Genomic DNA, 13,861 nt, shown 5'->3' with positions numbered 1-13,861 from the left:
CGCTAGTCGCTCCAGCCCGACATGTGGGCGCACCGGGGAGCCGTGGTACCAATGAGTGGCATACTGGGCCTGGGCTGCAATCCAATAGAGTGTCAGGTCAGGAGCCGCAATACCCCCCCGTTTGTACGGGAGCGCCATGTCAGCCCACTTCTTGCGCACTGCACCAGAGTGCCATAGGAATTGTGCACATAGCGTATGCAATTTAGTGAAATATGCCCTCCCATGCCATATAGGTATATTACTAAAAGTGTAGAGGAGCTTGGGGAGCAAAATCATTTTAATAAGAGATAGCCTACCGGCAATGGACAACGGAAGAGGGCGCCATCGTGAGATTTTAGTCTCAACCGTCCGTGCCACCGCTGTGTAGTTATCGGCAAGCAGAGTGCATTTGGTGAGGGATATCTGCACACCCAGGTACCTAACACCCTCCGGGGACCAGCGCAGGGGATATTCGGTAGTGGGCTGTAGGGTAGATTTAGTGAGCGGGAAGATCTCAGATTTGAATAATTCATTGTAAATCCGGAGTGGGTGCCAATGCGGGTGATGTCTCTTAATATGGGATCAAGGTGGGTCTTGGGATCTCTGACATATAATAGGACATCGTCCGCATATAGGGATATAATTTCGGGATCCTCTACCAGTCTTAACCCTTTACGGGAGTGCCGTGCACGGACAAAGTCTGCCATTGGTTCTATCACCAACGCAAAGAGGATCGGGGAGAAGTGGCAACCCTGCCTGGTACCCCTGAATAGCGTGAAAAGCTCAGACGTCAGTGAGTTAGCCCTTACTCGCGCCACGGGGGAGGTATACAGTAGTTTGATTAACCCAATCATGTTCGGGCCAACACCCATTGTTTCAAGCACCAGCCATATGTATTTCCAAGAGACCATGTCAAAGGCTTTTTGAGCGTCCAACGTAACCGCTACAGCCTGGACGTCTTGATCCACACGGGACATGACATTAAACAATCTCCTGATATTATGAGAGGTGGACCTGCCGGGGACAAAGCCTGTCTGGTCTTCATGTACCAAATGTGTCATAATGGGCAGAAAGTGATTAGCAATGATCTTAGCAAAAATCTTTGTTTCAAGATTCATGAGGGAGAGAGGTCTATAGGACCCACACTCGTCATCAGGTTTACCCGGTTTGAGCAACACCGTGATAACAGCCTCACGCATGGAAGGGGGAAGGTTAGAGGCACGAAGTGCCTCATTCCAGACCTCAAACAGCCGGGGGGCCAGAATGGCCACATGTTCTTGATAGAAGCCTGTGGTGAGGCCATCAGGGCCAGGCGCCTTGCCTTTGGGTAAGTCCGAGATGGCCGACACTATCTCGTCCAGTGTAATCGGGGAGTCTAGTTGGTCCCGGGTAGAAGAAGAGATCTCTGTAGTGGGGATCTGATCAAGAAGCTCGCGCATGTGATGTTCGGTATGCTCAGCGGGCTGAGAATAAAGGGACCTGTAGAACTCAGCAAATATATCCAATATCTGCTGGTCCGCCCATCGAGCATTGCCATATTGATCTTTAATGGAAGTGATTTGCGTACGGCGCGATTCCCCTCTCACAAGTGTCGCTAGGGTTTTCCCGGGTCTGTCCCCCTCACCGTACTTCCTGGCCGCCTGTGGGTGACTGAAGTATTGAATTTCGTTGGTAGCTAGTGTGTTGTATACTTGGAGTTCATCTGAGATCTGGGCGAGTATATTGGGGTCAGCACCCGCGGCACATAGCTGCTCCAGCCGTTTTGGCTTGTTCTCAGAGCTATCAAGGGCAGCTCCAATAGATTTCAACACCCCAGCCTCCCGAGAGATAGACATACCCCTAATGTACACCTTAAACGCGTCCCATCTAACCGCGGCGGACGTGTCCTGAAGGGAGTTGAGTTCAAAGAAAGATTCAATGTCAGCGAGTATGCCAGACTTAAACACAATGGGCCTCATTACGACCCTGGCGGTAAGTTACCGCCAGGGCCGTGACTTTACCGCCATGGCGCAAACTACGTTTACGCCATGGCGGTAAGGGGATTTACCGCCCCATTCCGACCTTGGCGGGGCGGTAAATCCCCAATCCCCATTTACCCTTCCCCATTCCCATTTTTGCCCCATAGGGCATAATGGGAGTGGGGAAGGCGTTAATTACGCCACCGTAAATTACGGTGGTGTAATTAACACCAAGTTCCCTTACCGCCATGGTTTTTTACACCTGCTAAAAGCAGGTGTAAAAACCGCCATGGCGGAAAGGGAACTCGTAATTGGCGGAAAGGGGTTGGCGCAGCTAACGCTGCCGCAAACCCCTTTCCGCCAGGGTCGTAATGAGGCCCAATGTCTTTTAGGGCTTTGGACTTAAAACGCCAGGTGCTGAGTGTCGGAATGGAAATTCCCAGTCCCAAGGATAGTATGACCGGAGCGTGATCAGAGAGTGTGTGGGGCAAGATAATAGTACCCTCCACCCTACCCATGACCTCCCTGGAGACCAAAAACAAATCTATCCTGGACGAGCTGTCGTAAACAGACGAATAAAAAGTTTAGTCCCTCTGCTGAGGATAAAGCGTTCTCCAAGCGTCACAGATGTTGAGCGATTGCATGTGGCCACGCAGCCTGCGCGCCGCACCAGACAGAGCTCTGGTAGCGGGACCAGTCCTGTCCAGAACAGTGTCCAGGGTGAGATTCAGATCTCCCCCCCATATAATCCGCACTCCCACAAATCCAAGCAGTATGGTGGTTACCGTGTCGAAGAACTCTGGAGAATCTACGTTGGGACAGTAAGTGTTGACTAACAGATATTCTGTATTGACCAATGTGCAATGTAGTATGACATAGCGACCTTCAGGGTCGATGTAGCTTTTATGTAATACAAACTTAATTGATTTGTGGATCATCGTGAGGACGCCCCTGGATTGAGTAGAGTAGGAGGTAAAGAATCTGGCAGGACCCCAGGAGGGAGCAACAGCCCTTGAAATGAGTCCGTTGGAGTGTGTTTCCTGCAGAAGCAGTATCTTGCAGTTGTGTCTGCTAGCATAGGCCATAATTTTACGGGCCTTAGTGTAATTGCTCAGTCCCCGGATATTCCAGGACATTATGACAGTAGACATTCCAGTGCAGCTATCAATATCCACAATAACCATGTTTCAGTGAGCCTCCCACCTCCAGTGATGGTGTGAGCTCCCAAAGTTAGAACTGCTGGCGTGCATGCAGCCTTTCAGTGTGCGCGCTGTGAAACCTTGTGTGCCTTTTTGAAAAACCACCCCTTTCCCACCCCCCAACCTCACCACCAACCATGGATCAGCAGTGCGAACGCCACCCACCCTAAACTGCGTGCAGATGAGCCGTCCCCAACTTGGCCCAACCTGTCTCAAGGCCCAACCGGGGCCAACAACTACTAAAGACATAGAGAACAACAATGCACTCGCAGTGGGGTGCAGAACAAGAATGAACATTGCAATCGCAGTGGGGTGCGCTGTTGCCGTGAGGCGGAACCAGGACAGATACGGATGACATAAAGTATCAGGCGGTATAGTAAACATTAGTGTGCATGTTAGACATATTATGCCACAGCTAGCAGAGGAGCACTGGGGTAAATGCGAGACCTGACGTGAGTAACTGAGGACAAACCCGCGGGGGCCAAGGAACGACCGAAGATGGCCACCCAGGAAACAGTGCCGGGCTTAGTTAATGTGAAGATCTAGTGTAAATGCGCACTTAGGGCGGTGTTAACGTTGTTACCATCGGCACATCAAGAATAAACAGCAATGACTAGGCTACATGATAAGGGATCAACTAGGATTCAGTCACAGGCATCAGGATCCTCGTTTGCATTATGTACTGGTATCTGAGATTCTATGAATTTCACAGCTTCCTCCGGGACCGTGAAGAAGTATAGCTTGTCCCTGAAGGTGATCTTGAGGCGAGCCGGAAAAAGGATTGCATAGGGAACCTTACGTTCCCGTAGTAGCTTCTTGACGCCAAGGAACTGGCGTGTCTCCTGCTGCACCCCGATGGAAAAGTCGGGGAATATCCTGATAGTGTGTGAATCAAGGCGAAGGTCTCCTTTCTCGCGGGCCAGGCGGAGGATGAGGTCTCTATCCCTATAATTAAGGATCCTAGCAATTATAGGCCTGGGGAGGTCCCCAGGCTTGGGGCGTGGTGATAAGGCACGGTGGGCTCGCTCGACCGTAAAGTACGGTGACAGGGCAGGGTCACCTAGGAGATCCTTAAGTAGAGTCTCAACTGCCAATTCCATACGCCCCTTAAGAGCGTTCTCAGGAACCCCGATAATGCGAAGGTTGTTCCTGCGTGAGCGGGATTCGAGGTCATCGCATTTTGCCTTTACAGTTTTCATGTCCCGGGTCAGAGTGGCCACCACGCCTTGCAGTGAGTTTAAAGTATCTTCATTTGCCCCAAGGCGATTTTCGGCCTCCGTGATCCTGGCTCCCACCTGGTCGACACGAGATTTGAGAGACGCCACATTAGCGTTGATGTCATCGAGTTTTTCATGGAAGGATGCAAAATTTTTAGCCATAGATTCTATCATTGCCGTGAGATCCGGAGCAGATGCGCAGGAGGAGGGCACCCGATCAGGATCCTCATGAATGGGTGCATCTGGCCCAGTCACTGCACGGGGGGTTGCTTTTGCGAATTTATCCATGGTACCCATCTTGCTGGACCCCCTAGATTTGTTAGGCATTACTGATATGATGGAGGGGGCCCGTTAGCTCAGACCTGGCACCGCGCTGGCCACAGGCGCGCTGCAACAGGTGCAGTTCCCAACTGAAGGACCAGGAGGAACAGTCAGCCCCACACTCCCCTGTGGTGCTGCTTTAGAATGAGATTCCAAGAGGGATGCCACAGCGCCTAGATGCCAGTATGATGATTGAGGATGTAGCACACAATGCAAATACAGCAGGTAGTGAAAGGTCACACTATGTAGCAGTCAGGGTAAAATCAGGGGCCATAGTTGGACTGGCGTCTGTCCGTCGGGCAGTGGAATGATGGAGAAGTGATGCCGCTGGGGCCCCCAACAGGAACAGCAAATAATTTGCAGCCGCTGCAGGTGCAGGACGTCTATGAGTGAGTGCCTTTAGGCCAGTGACACAAGGCCTGCTTAAGGATTATTGGGCAGATTAGCCATGTCCCAGAGCCCCCAGCGCCGAGGTGATCCCAGTAGAGGTGTAAGGGCCCCAATGCGAGGCTATGTCTCTGCGGCAGGAGCGGGCCGTGTAGAAGCAGGTATAGTCCAGGGAGGGTGGGGAGGCACAAACTGCGGCTGGGAGAGCGCCCAAATGGACTGGCAATGTGATTCAAAACTGCCCCCTCAACTCCTCACCTGCTCGCGGTATGCAGATCTCCAGCACCGGGGCCGCGCACCATGATCACTGGGCCCCGGGCGTATTCCCGGCCCGCGCAGGCAGCCGGCAGGGCGATGAGCAGCTGCAGCCGCTCCCCTGGCGCCGCGGCCCAGCCGGGGCATGACGCCACAGCACACACGCCGAGAGCTCTCCAAGGAGGCTGCGGACGAGATCCAAGTCCCCCGCCCCTCGCAGCCAGGGACAGGAGGGGCCGCGACTCCCAGCGATGGGGGGAAATCCACTCCCTGCGATGCGCCGAAGCCCAGTAACAGGACGATGAGGGCCAGCAGCCAAGCCCGCTCCAGTAGATGGTTCGGGGCAGAGCCTCAGCCGAGGAGGCCCGCCGAAGCCCAGAGCCGCGCCAGAGACCGCGCGCGCGGTCAGGCCACAAAGTTGGATGTAACGTAGCGGGTTGCCCGGAGCCCGATTCAGTCCGAAATTCAGGCTATGCAGGCAGCACTCGTTCAGGAGTAGCTCAACCAGATATAGGCCGATGTCAGCAAAGCAAACCGCCGATTTGGCCGGATTCCTTTCCACACCTCACGGAGCTCAGCAACTTGGCAGCCATTTTCGGGCTGCTCAACAGCGCCCCCCCCAAGGTGCGCAATTCTGAGAGAGAAATGTATTAGTTTCTTGTATAGGAAAAAGAATTGTATTCAAATGTATTCTTTTCCTTTTCTAAAGATTGTAATGATGTGATGGACAATTTTCAAAATAAAGCTATTAAAACCGGACAGAACAAAAACAATCGCACCCATCATGTATTGTACACACACAAACGAACACGCTTCAAGCAAGCCAGCGCTACTGGCTTTGCCACTGCCTGCTTGTCCACATTCATACAGGCACACACCTGTCTGTATACAGGCCAGGCCACACGTCATTTCTGCTTCTAGCCTTCTCATGCCCATGCGCTGTGGCGTGTGTGCAGCTGGCGTCTGTGGTCGTGCTCGTGTGTGCCAGTGTGTAACGCCGAGCCTGCACTCTGCTCTGGGGTCTGGAACTGCTTATTCCGCTGGAATAGTCACCACAGGCACGCGTTTCGCGCATCGTGCCAGCGTGGCAGTGTTGGACCCGCGCCGGGTATGCTTTCAGCAACTTAGAAAACACGGATTCAGTAAACCAAAAACAAAAAAGAAAATGATTGATATTCCGCGCAAGGCGCCGTTGTTTCCATCGAGCGCCGTGGCATACACCGCGCATCGTGGGGTGCGCCGCGAGTCGCTGGCAAGTAAGCGGCTTGTGTTCGAGTCTAGCGGTAGATGGTTTATATGAGAGGGGGCCTACAGAGCAAGGCTTTTGCACGGGGACTGTATATATAGGGAGAGAAGGTTTATAATGTCCGCCCTGCCCCTGGACTGCAAATAAAAGCCAGAATGCAGACGCCCCACGTGATTCTGGAATAGGCGCTGGCGCCGCCCCTCTGTAACTCACTGTCATGTAAAGTGTCGGTCAATGACTTTCTTTTAGTGAGTGACTCGCCAATAGAAAGTCACTGACTGGCCCTTTACATTGGGCGCAGAAAATAAAGGGCGTCGCCAGCTCACACAGTGTAAAGTGTCAAGTACATGACACAACATGGCACTTTACATTGTGTCAGCTGGCGACGCCCTTTTATCTGCAGCGCCCCTGTGCCACCCCACCACTTGATCGCCCCTTGAGCTGGATGCGAGGGGCACTGTTCATAGGGGGGTGTCCTTATAGTCTTAATGCTCTTACAGGGGGGGGGGCTGTTTATATGAGGCAATCCATTTAGTGCCAGCGGCCTTACATAGGAAATGTATATATGGGGGTCGAGTGCCAATGGTTTTACAGAAAGGAGCTTTATCTGAGGGTGTGTGTATAGTGGCAATAGCCTTATAGAGATGTTTATATAAGGGTGGGTGCCCTTATAGTGCCAATGCTCTTTTAGAGGGCAGGTATGTGTGGCCGTTCAGTGCTAACGGTCTCACCGAGAACAGATGGATATGAGACTGTTCCTATAGTCTGTGCCCTTATGTAGAGAAGGCGTGTGTGACCGTGCTGCTACTCCTATAGAGGGATGTTTCTCTGGGGCGGGGTTCCCTGTGGGCCAATGTTCTTATAGCTCTGCCTATTGAGCAATGTTTTATATAGGGTAGGACCGACAGAGGAAATGCTCTCACAGAAAGGATGCCACAGGGATGTTTCTATAGGGGAATGTGTTCCTAAAGATGAAGGTTACTTTAGGGGCGGTGTGACAAAGGGGAGCATTTGGAGGAGGGTGTTATTGAGAGAGGCCGTGAGGCGGAAGTGTTCCAATAGAGAGGTGTTGCTATGGGAGTTTATGGTAGGAAATGCTTTATAGAGCGGATATTACTGGCCTGGGGCCCCCCCCATTAGGGTCAGTGCTCTTGCAGAGGGGGCGTTACTATAGGTGACGGCTCGTGCATCGGATGCCACTTTGGGCATATTCTTTGCTCCGATAGGCTATCTTTATGGAGGAAGAACGTTACCCTATAGGAAATGTACCGTGTTATGAAAGGTTTATAGTCATAATGTAGAAAAAAAAATGTCGACTTATAAAAATGTAGAAAAAAAAATGTAGAAAACAATAATGTCGAAAACCTATCCATATAATGAAAAGAGTCAATTTTTAGAAATAAAAATGTCGGAAAAAAATGTCAATTAGCACTATCAATAAATAAATAAACAAGAAGAGTATCATTTACTAGGGGGGGTCCCCCCCAACCCCCCTCACCCAACACCCCCCGGCCACCCACCACCCCCCACCACCCTCTCACCCCTCATACTCAACACATTTTAATTATATATATATTTATTTTTTTCGAAAAAATTCTAAAAAAAATTTGGAAAAAATTCGACATTATTGTTTTTCGACATTATTGTTTTCTAAAAAAAAATCGACATTTTGACTTTCTACATTATTGCATTCTACATTATGACTGACCACCGTTATGACATGCTTTTCGAGGGGTTGGTTCCTATAGGGCAGGCGCTGATAAAGGCATCATCTCATGGGGGCACTATAGTATAGGGGGGGCAACCCCTCGGGAGATGTCCTTAGACTATAGGTTCTGTAGGGGGTGATTGAAAAGGGGGGCATCCTAGTGAGGGTTTCCCTATGTTGGGGATTATTGAGGGGAGAGTGGGTTGCTCTGAAGTGGGGGCGGCCCTGGGGAAGGATATTAGGCGGCCCCTTTTATAGGCGGCGTTCTCAGGATTCACTGCACACACAGAGTGTTTCTATAGGTGGGCTTCCCGTGAGGCAGGGGCCATAAGAGGCTGTCCCCACACGGGCTGCTCCCACAGGGAACTCTCCTATAGGGTTCGGACACACCCTTACGTGCGATCTTCCTGTAGGCGGTATTCACATTGGACATTGCGCTGAGTGCTTCTATAGGGGAAATGGCAAAGCTCGCGCGTGGGTGTTCTTCCCAGAATGGGGTGTGGGGGGGGGGGGTTCTGCTCCTGGCCCTTTCGCTCGTGGGGGGGGGCAAGTTCTGTACCTTAATTACTATGTTCTTTTTTTATTAGCGTTCCATGATATACATCAAGAAACCTTCCGCAAAAGTATAAGATGATGCATGTCAAAAGTTAGCGCATCATATACCGGTATGTCGCTGTCTACATAATCACTCAATACATTGCCAATACAAGGAAAGGGCTCACAGTTCAATTAAGGCAAGGGTTGCCGAGATGTGCTTGCAAATCATTAATCGGCGCCAGAACTCCACTGGACCCACCGGACAGGGGGACTTTTTAAAGAAATATATAAAAAAAATCTGTGCTTTTCGCTTGACTAACAATTGATGTACGGATGTGTTCTGGGTCTGTGTAGCGCTAACATGCCACCTTGCGGCGCTTCGGTGCGTTCTGAGACAATACCATAATCGTGCCGAATTCACATTTTGAAAGTGAGGGTGCAGGGAGTGAGGGGGTGACTGTGGATTGAGGGCGTCGTCATTACCAGCTCGGCTGCCAGCACCGTCCCTTTCCGGCTCTTCGGGAAGTCCTGGTCCAGAAAGCTGAAAACCCCTGGGGGTTCCGAAGCGTCCCCCGGCTCCCCCCGCCCCTCGTACATCTCCCCCAGCAGGAATCCGGGCTAAGGGGCTGCGAAAGCTCGGGTCCAAAGGCCGAGCGAACTGGGACCGTCCCAGTGAAGACTGGCGGAGAAGCCAGGAAAGGGGCGAGGAGAGTTCACAGGAAGAGGAACTGGCAGGAGGGGGCATGCAGGGAAGAGTAGGAAGGGGTGGGGGTCTGGTGGTGGGGGAGTGTAGGGAGAGTGTAGGTGGACGGGAGAGGGAGAGACAGGACATGGAAGAGGAGAAGAGGACAGAGGGGCGGGGAGCAAGGGGAAAGGAGGGGGCGGGGTTGAGGACCCCTGGAAAGGGATTGGTAAGAGAAATGGAGAGTGTGGGGAGGAGGAGAAAGCAGAGAGCGGTTTGGGTAAAAGGCTTCAGTGACAAGCAACGGGAAGTACGGCGTTAAAAGAGGGACGGGGGAAATCCAAGGGATGGATGAGAAGCAGCAGCAGCCGAGAAAGAGAAGGCGAAGAGAGAGACAGAGACAGGGGCACCACGAAGACCACGTAACTCCTAACACTGAGAATTCCGAGACCACCAAACCCATACCACAGATCGATCTTAGGCCACCAAACTCACATCACTGCGAGATCTGAGACCACCAAACTCATACCTGAGACACAACACCACCCAACTCCTACCACTAAGAAATCTGGCACCACCAAACCCATAACACTAATACAGAAGACCACCAAACACATAACACTGATAGAGCAGAGACCACCAAACTAATACCAGTGCGAGATCTGAGACCACCAAACTCATACCTGAGACACAACACCACCAAACTCCTACCACTAAGAAATCTCGGACCACCAAACCCATAGCACTAATACAGAAGACCACCAAACGTGTGTCTGAGACCACCAAACTAATATCACTGTGAGATCTTTGACCACCAAACTCATAACTGAGACACAACACCACCAAATTCCTGCCAATAAGAAATCTTGGACCACCAAACCCATAACACTAACACAGAAGACCACCAAACGTATACCAGGGATAGAGCCGAGACCACCAAACTAATATCACTGTGAGATCTGAGGCCACCAAACTCATACCTGATACACAACACCACCAAATTCCTGCCACTAAGAAATCTTGGACCACCAAACCCATAACACTGATTCAGAAGACCACCAAACATATACCAGTGATAGAGCTGAGGCCACCAAACTAATATCACTGCGTGGTCTGAGACCACCAAACTCATACCTGATAGACAAAACCACCAAACTACTACCACTACGAAATCTGGGACCACTAAACCCATAACACTAATACAGAAGACCACCAAACCCATACCACAGATCGATCTTAGGCCACCAAACTAATATCAGTGCGAGATCTGAGACCACCAAACACATACCTGAGACACAACATCACCAAACTTCTACCACTAAGAAATCTGGGACCACCAAATCCATAACACTAATACAGAAGCCCACCAACCGTATACCAGGGATAGAGCTGAGACCACCAAACTAATATCACTGCGAGATCTGAGACCACCAAACTCATACCTGAGACACAACACCACCAAACTCCTACCACTAAGAAATCTCGGACCACCAAACCCATAACACTAATACAGAAGACCACCAACCGTATACCAGGGATAGAGCTGAGACCACCAAACTAATATCACTGCGAGATCTGAGACCACCAAACTCATACCTGAGACACAACACCACCCAACTCCTACAACTAAGAAATCTGCCACCACCAAGCCCATAACACTGATACAGAAGACCACCAAACGTGTGTCTGAGACCACCAAACTAATATCACTGTGAGATCTTTGACCACCAAACTCATAACTGAGGCGCAACACCACCAAATTCCTGCCAATAAGAAATCTTGGACCACCAAACCCATAACACTAACACAGAAGACCACCAAACGTATACCAGGGATAGAGCTGAGACCACCAAACTAATATCACTGTGAGATCTGAGGCCACCAAACTCATACCTGATACACAACACCACCAAATTCCTGCCACTAAGAAATCTTGGACCACCAAACCCATAACACTAATACAGAAGACCACCAAACCATACCAAAGATCGATCTTAGGCCACCAAACTCATATCACTGCGAGATCTGAGACCACCAAACTCATACCTGAGACACAACACCACCTAACTCCTACCACTAAGAAATCTGGCACCACCAAACCCATAACACTGATACAGAAGACCACCAAACATATGCCACTGATAGAGCAGAGACCACCAAACTAATATCATTGCATGATCTGAGACCACCAAACTCATACTGATGCACAACACCACCAAACCTCTGCCACTAAGTAATCTAGGACCACCAAACCCATAACACTAATACAGAAGACCACCAAACATGGATCCAATACCACCAAACTAATATCAGTGCGAGATCGGAGACCACCAAACTCATATCTGATACACAAAACCACCAAATTCCTGTCACTAAGAAATCTGGGTCTGATATAGAAGACCACCAAACGTATACCACAGGTAGATCTGAAACCACCAAATTAATATCACTGTGTGATCTGAGACCACCAAACTCATACCTGAGACCCAACACCACCAAACAACTACCACTAAGAAATCTAGGACCACCAAACCCATAACACTAATACAGAAGACCACCAAAAGTGGATCTGAGACCACCAAACTTATAACTGAGACACAATACCACCAAACTCCTATCACTAAGAAATCTGGCACCACCAAACCCATAAAACGGATACGGAAGACCACCAAAACCACTGACAGAGCTAAGACCACCAAAGTAATATAAGTGTGAGATCTGAGACTGCCAAACTAATATCACTGCGCGATCTGAGCCCACCAAAAGCATTACCTAGACGTAACACTGCCAAACTCCTACCACTAAGAAATCTGAGACCACCAAACTAATATCACTGGAAGACTGGAGTCCACAGCGCAAACATCACTGAGAGGCTGGAGGCCACCACACAAACACCACTGAGAGACCAGAGATGACTACATCAATATCATAGAGATCCAGAAGACCACCACACAAAGAACAAGAGACCATCACCAAGCCAAGACGAAAGACAACCATACAGTTACCACTGAGAGACGGGAGGCCACCACACAAATATACAAGGGACTGGAGACCACCACACGATTATCAATTATAGACTAGAGACAGCCACACTAATATCGTGAAGAGACTGGTTACCACTGCAAGAACATCACAGAGAAACCTGACACCACCACACGAATATCAGCGAGAGACCAGAGACCACACCACCAATATCACTGAGAGTCAGGAGAAAAACCACACCAATATCAATGAGAGAGAGGAGACCACAACACGAATATCAAAGAGACATGGACCATTTCACGATGTCACAGACGGACCGGAGACCGCGTCACCATCATCATTAAGAGCCCACCACACAGATACCAATGAGAGACTGTCAAAAACTCCACCAATATCACCGAGAGGCTGGAGATCAACACACAAACACCACTGAGAGACCGGAGATGACTACATCAATATCATAGAGATCCAGGAGACCACCACACAAAGAACACTGAGAGACCATTATCCAAGCCAAGACGAAAGACCACTGCACATTAACCACTGAGAGACGGGAGGCCACCACACAAATATACGAGGGACTGGAGACCACCACACGATTATCAATGATAGACTAGAGACAGCCACATCGTGAAGAGACTGGTTAGCACTGCAAGAACATCACAGAGAAACCTGACACCACCACACGAATATCAGCGAGAGACCACAGACCACACCATCAATATCACTGAGAGTCAGGAGAAAAACCACACCAATATCACCAAGAGGCTAGAGGCCAACACAGGAATATCCCAGAGAGACCGGAAATACCCAGACGATTAGAACTCACATCACGTTCCACTAAAGGGCATTTAGAGTAGTGACATTTGAGGGGAGGGGTCGTTAGTCGGTGCTGCAGGGCAGGCCCCCTGGTATTACCATGGACCGCGCTGACCCTTGGGGTGGCAGGAGCGCGGCGAAGGCCTGATGACAGAGAGGGACTGTATCAGAGGCTGGCACGGAAGGGCACTTCTACACTGGGAACAAATGGCGCATTATACTGCGCCGAGGGCTAGAGGGACAATCTCGCGATTCATGGCAGGGACCCCGGAGACCCCGTGGGAGGGAGCAGAGCGCAGTCTCACGTGCAATAATAAAGCGATACTGGAGAAGGCCGAGGCCATGGATCGAGGGGGTGCCGCGGGGGCACATGCCGAGAGGCGGGGATTGGTGTATGGATTGGGGAGGGCCCGGAGGGGTGCCGCTCTGTGGGAGTTGTAGAAATCGCGAAGGAGCGATGTGGTTCAGGACCTGTAGCAAACGGTGAATGGGGGTGGGGGATGGGGGTCACGGCTGGCTGTAGGGGGTGCTGCAGCTACAGATGCAGAGCATATGGAGGGCGTCGGGGCAG

General features: G+C 50.6%; 1 protein-coding gene across 1 annotated transcript in view; it reads right to left on the bottom strand.

Moving 5' to 3' along the window:
• Nucleotides 1-9,543, bottom strand: part of CMTM5 (CKLF like MARVEL transmembrane domain containing 5) — a 91,985-nt gene extending 82,442 nt beyond the window's left edge. The window contains exon 1 of the mRNA XM_069633951.1: nucleotides 9,291-9,543. Within this exon, the coding sequence (XP_069490052.1) occupies nucleotides 9,291-9,404 (114 nt within the window). The 5' untranslated portion in view covers nucleotides 9,405-9,543. The remainder of the gene's footprint in view (nucleotides 1-9,290) is intronic.
• Nucleotides 9,544-13,861: the final 4,318 nt, after the last annotated feature.

Source organism: Ambystoma mexicanum, chromosome 13, assembly GCF_040938575.1.
Source record: "Ambystoma mexicanum isolate Mex_15411 chromosome 13, UKY_AmexF1_1, whole genome shotgun sequence".
Taxonomy (NCBI): domain Eukaryota; kingdom Metazoa; phylum Chordata; class Amphibia; order Caudata; family Ambystomatidae; genus Ambystoma; species Ambystoma mexicanum.
Note: the sequence above shows the minus strand (reverse complement) of the source record. Positions and strands in the feature narration are given on the sequence as shown.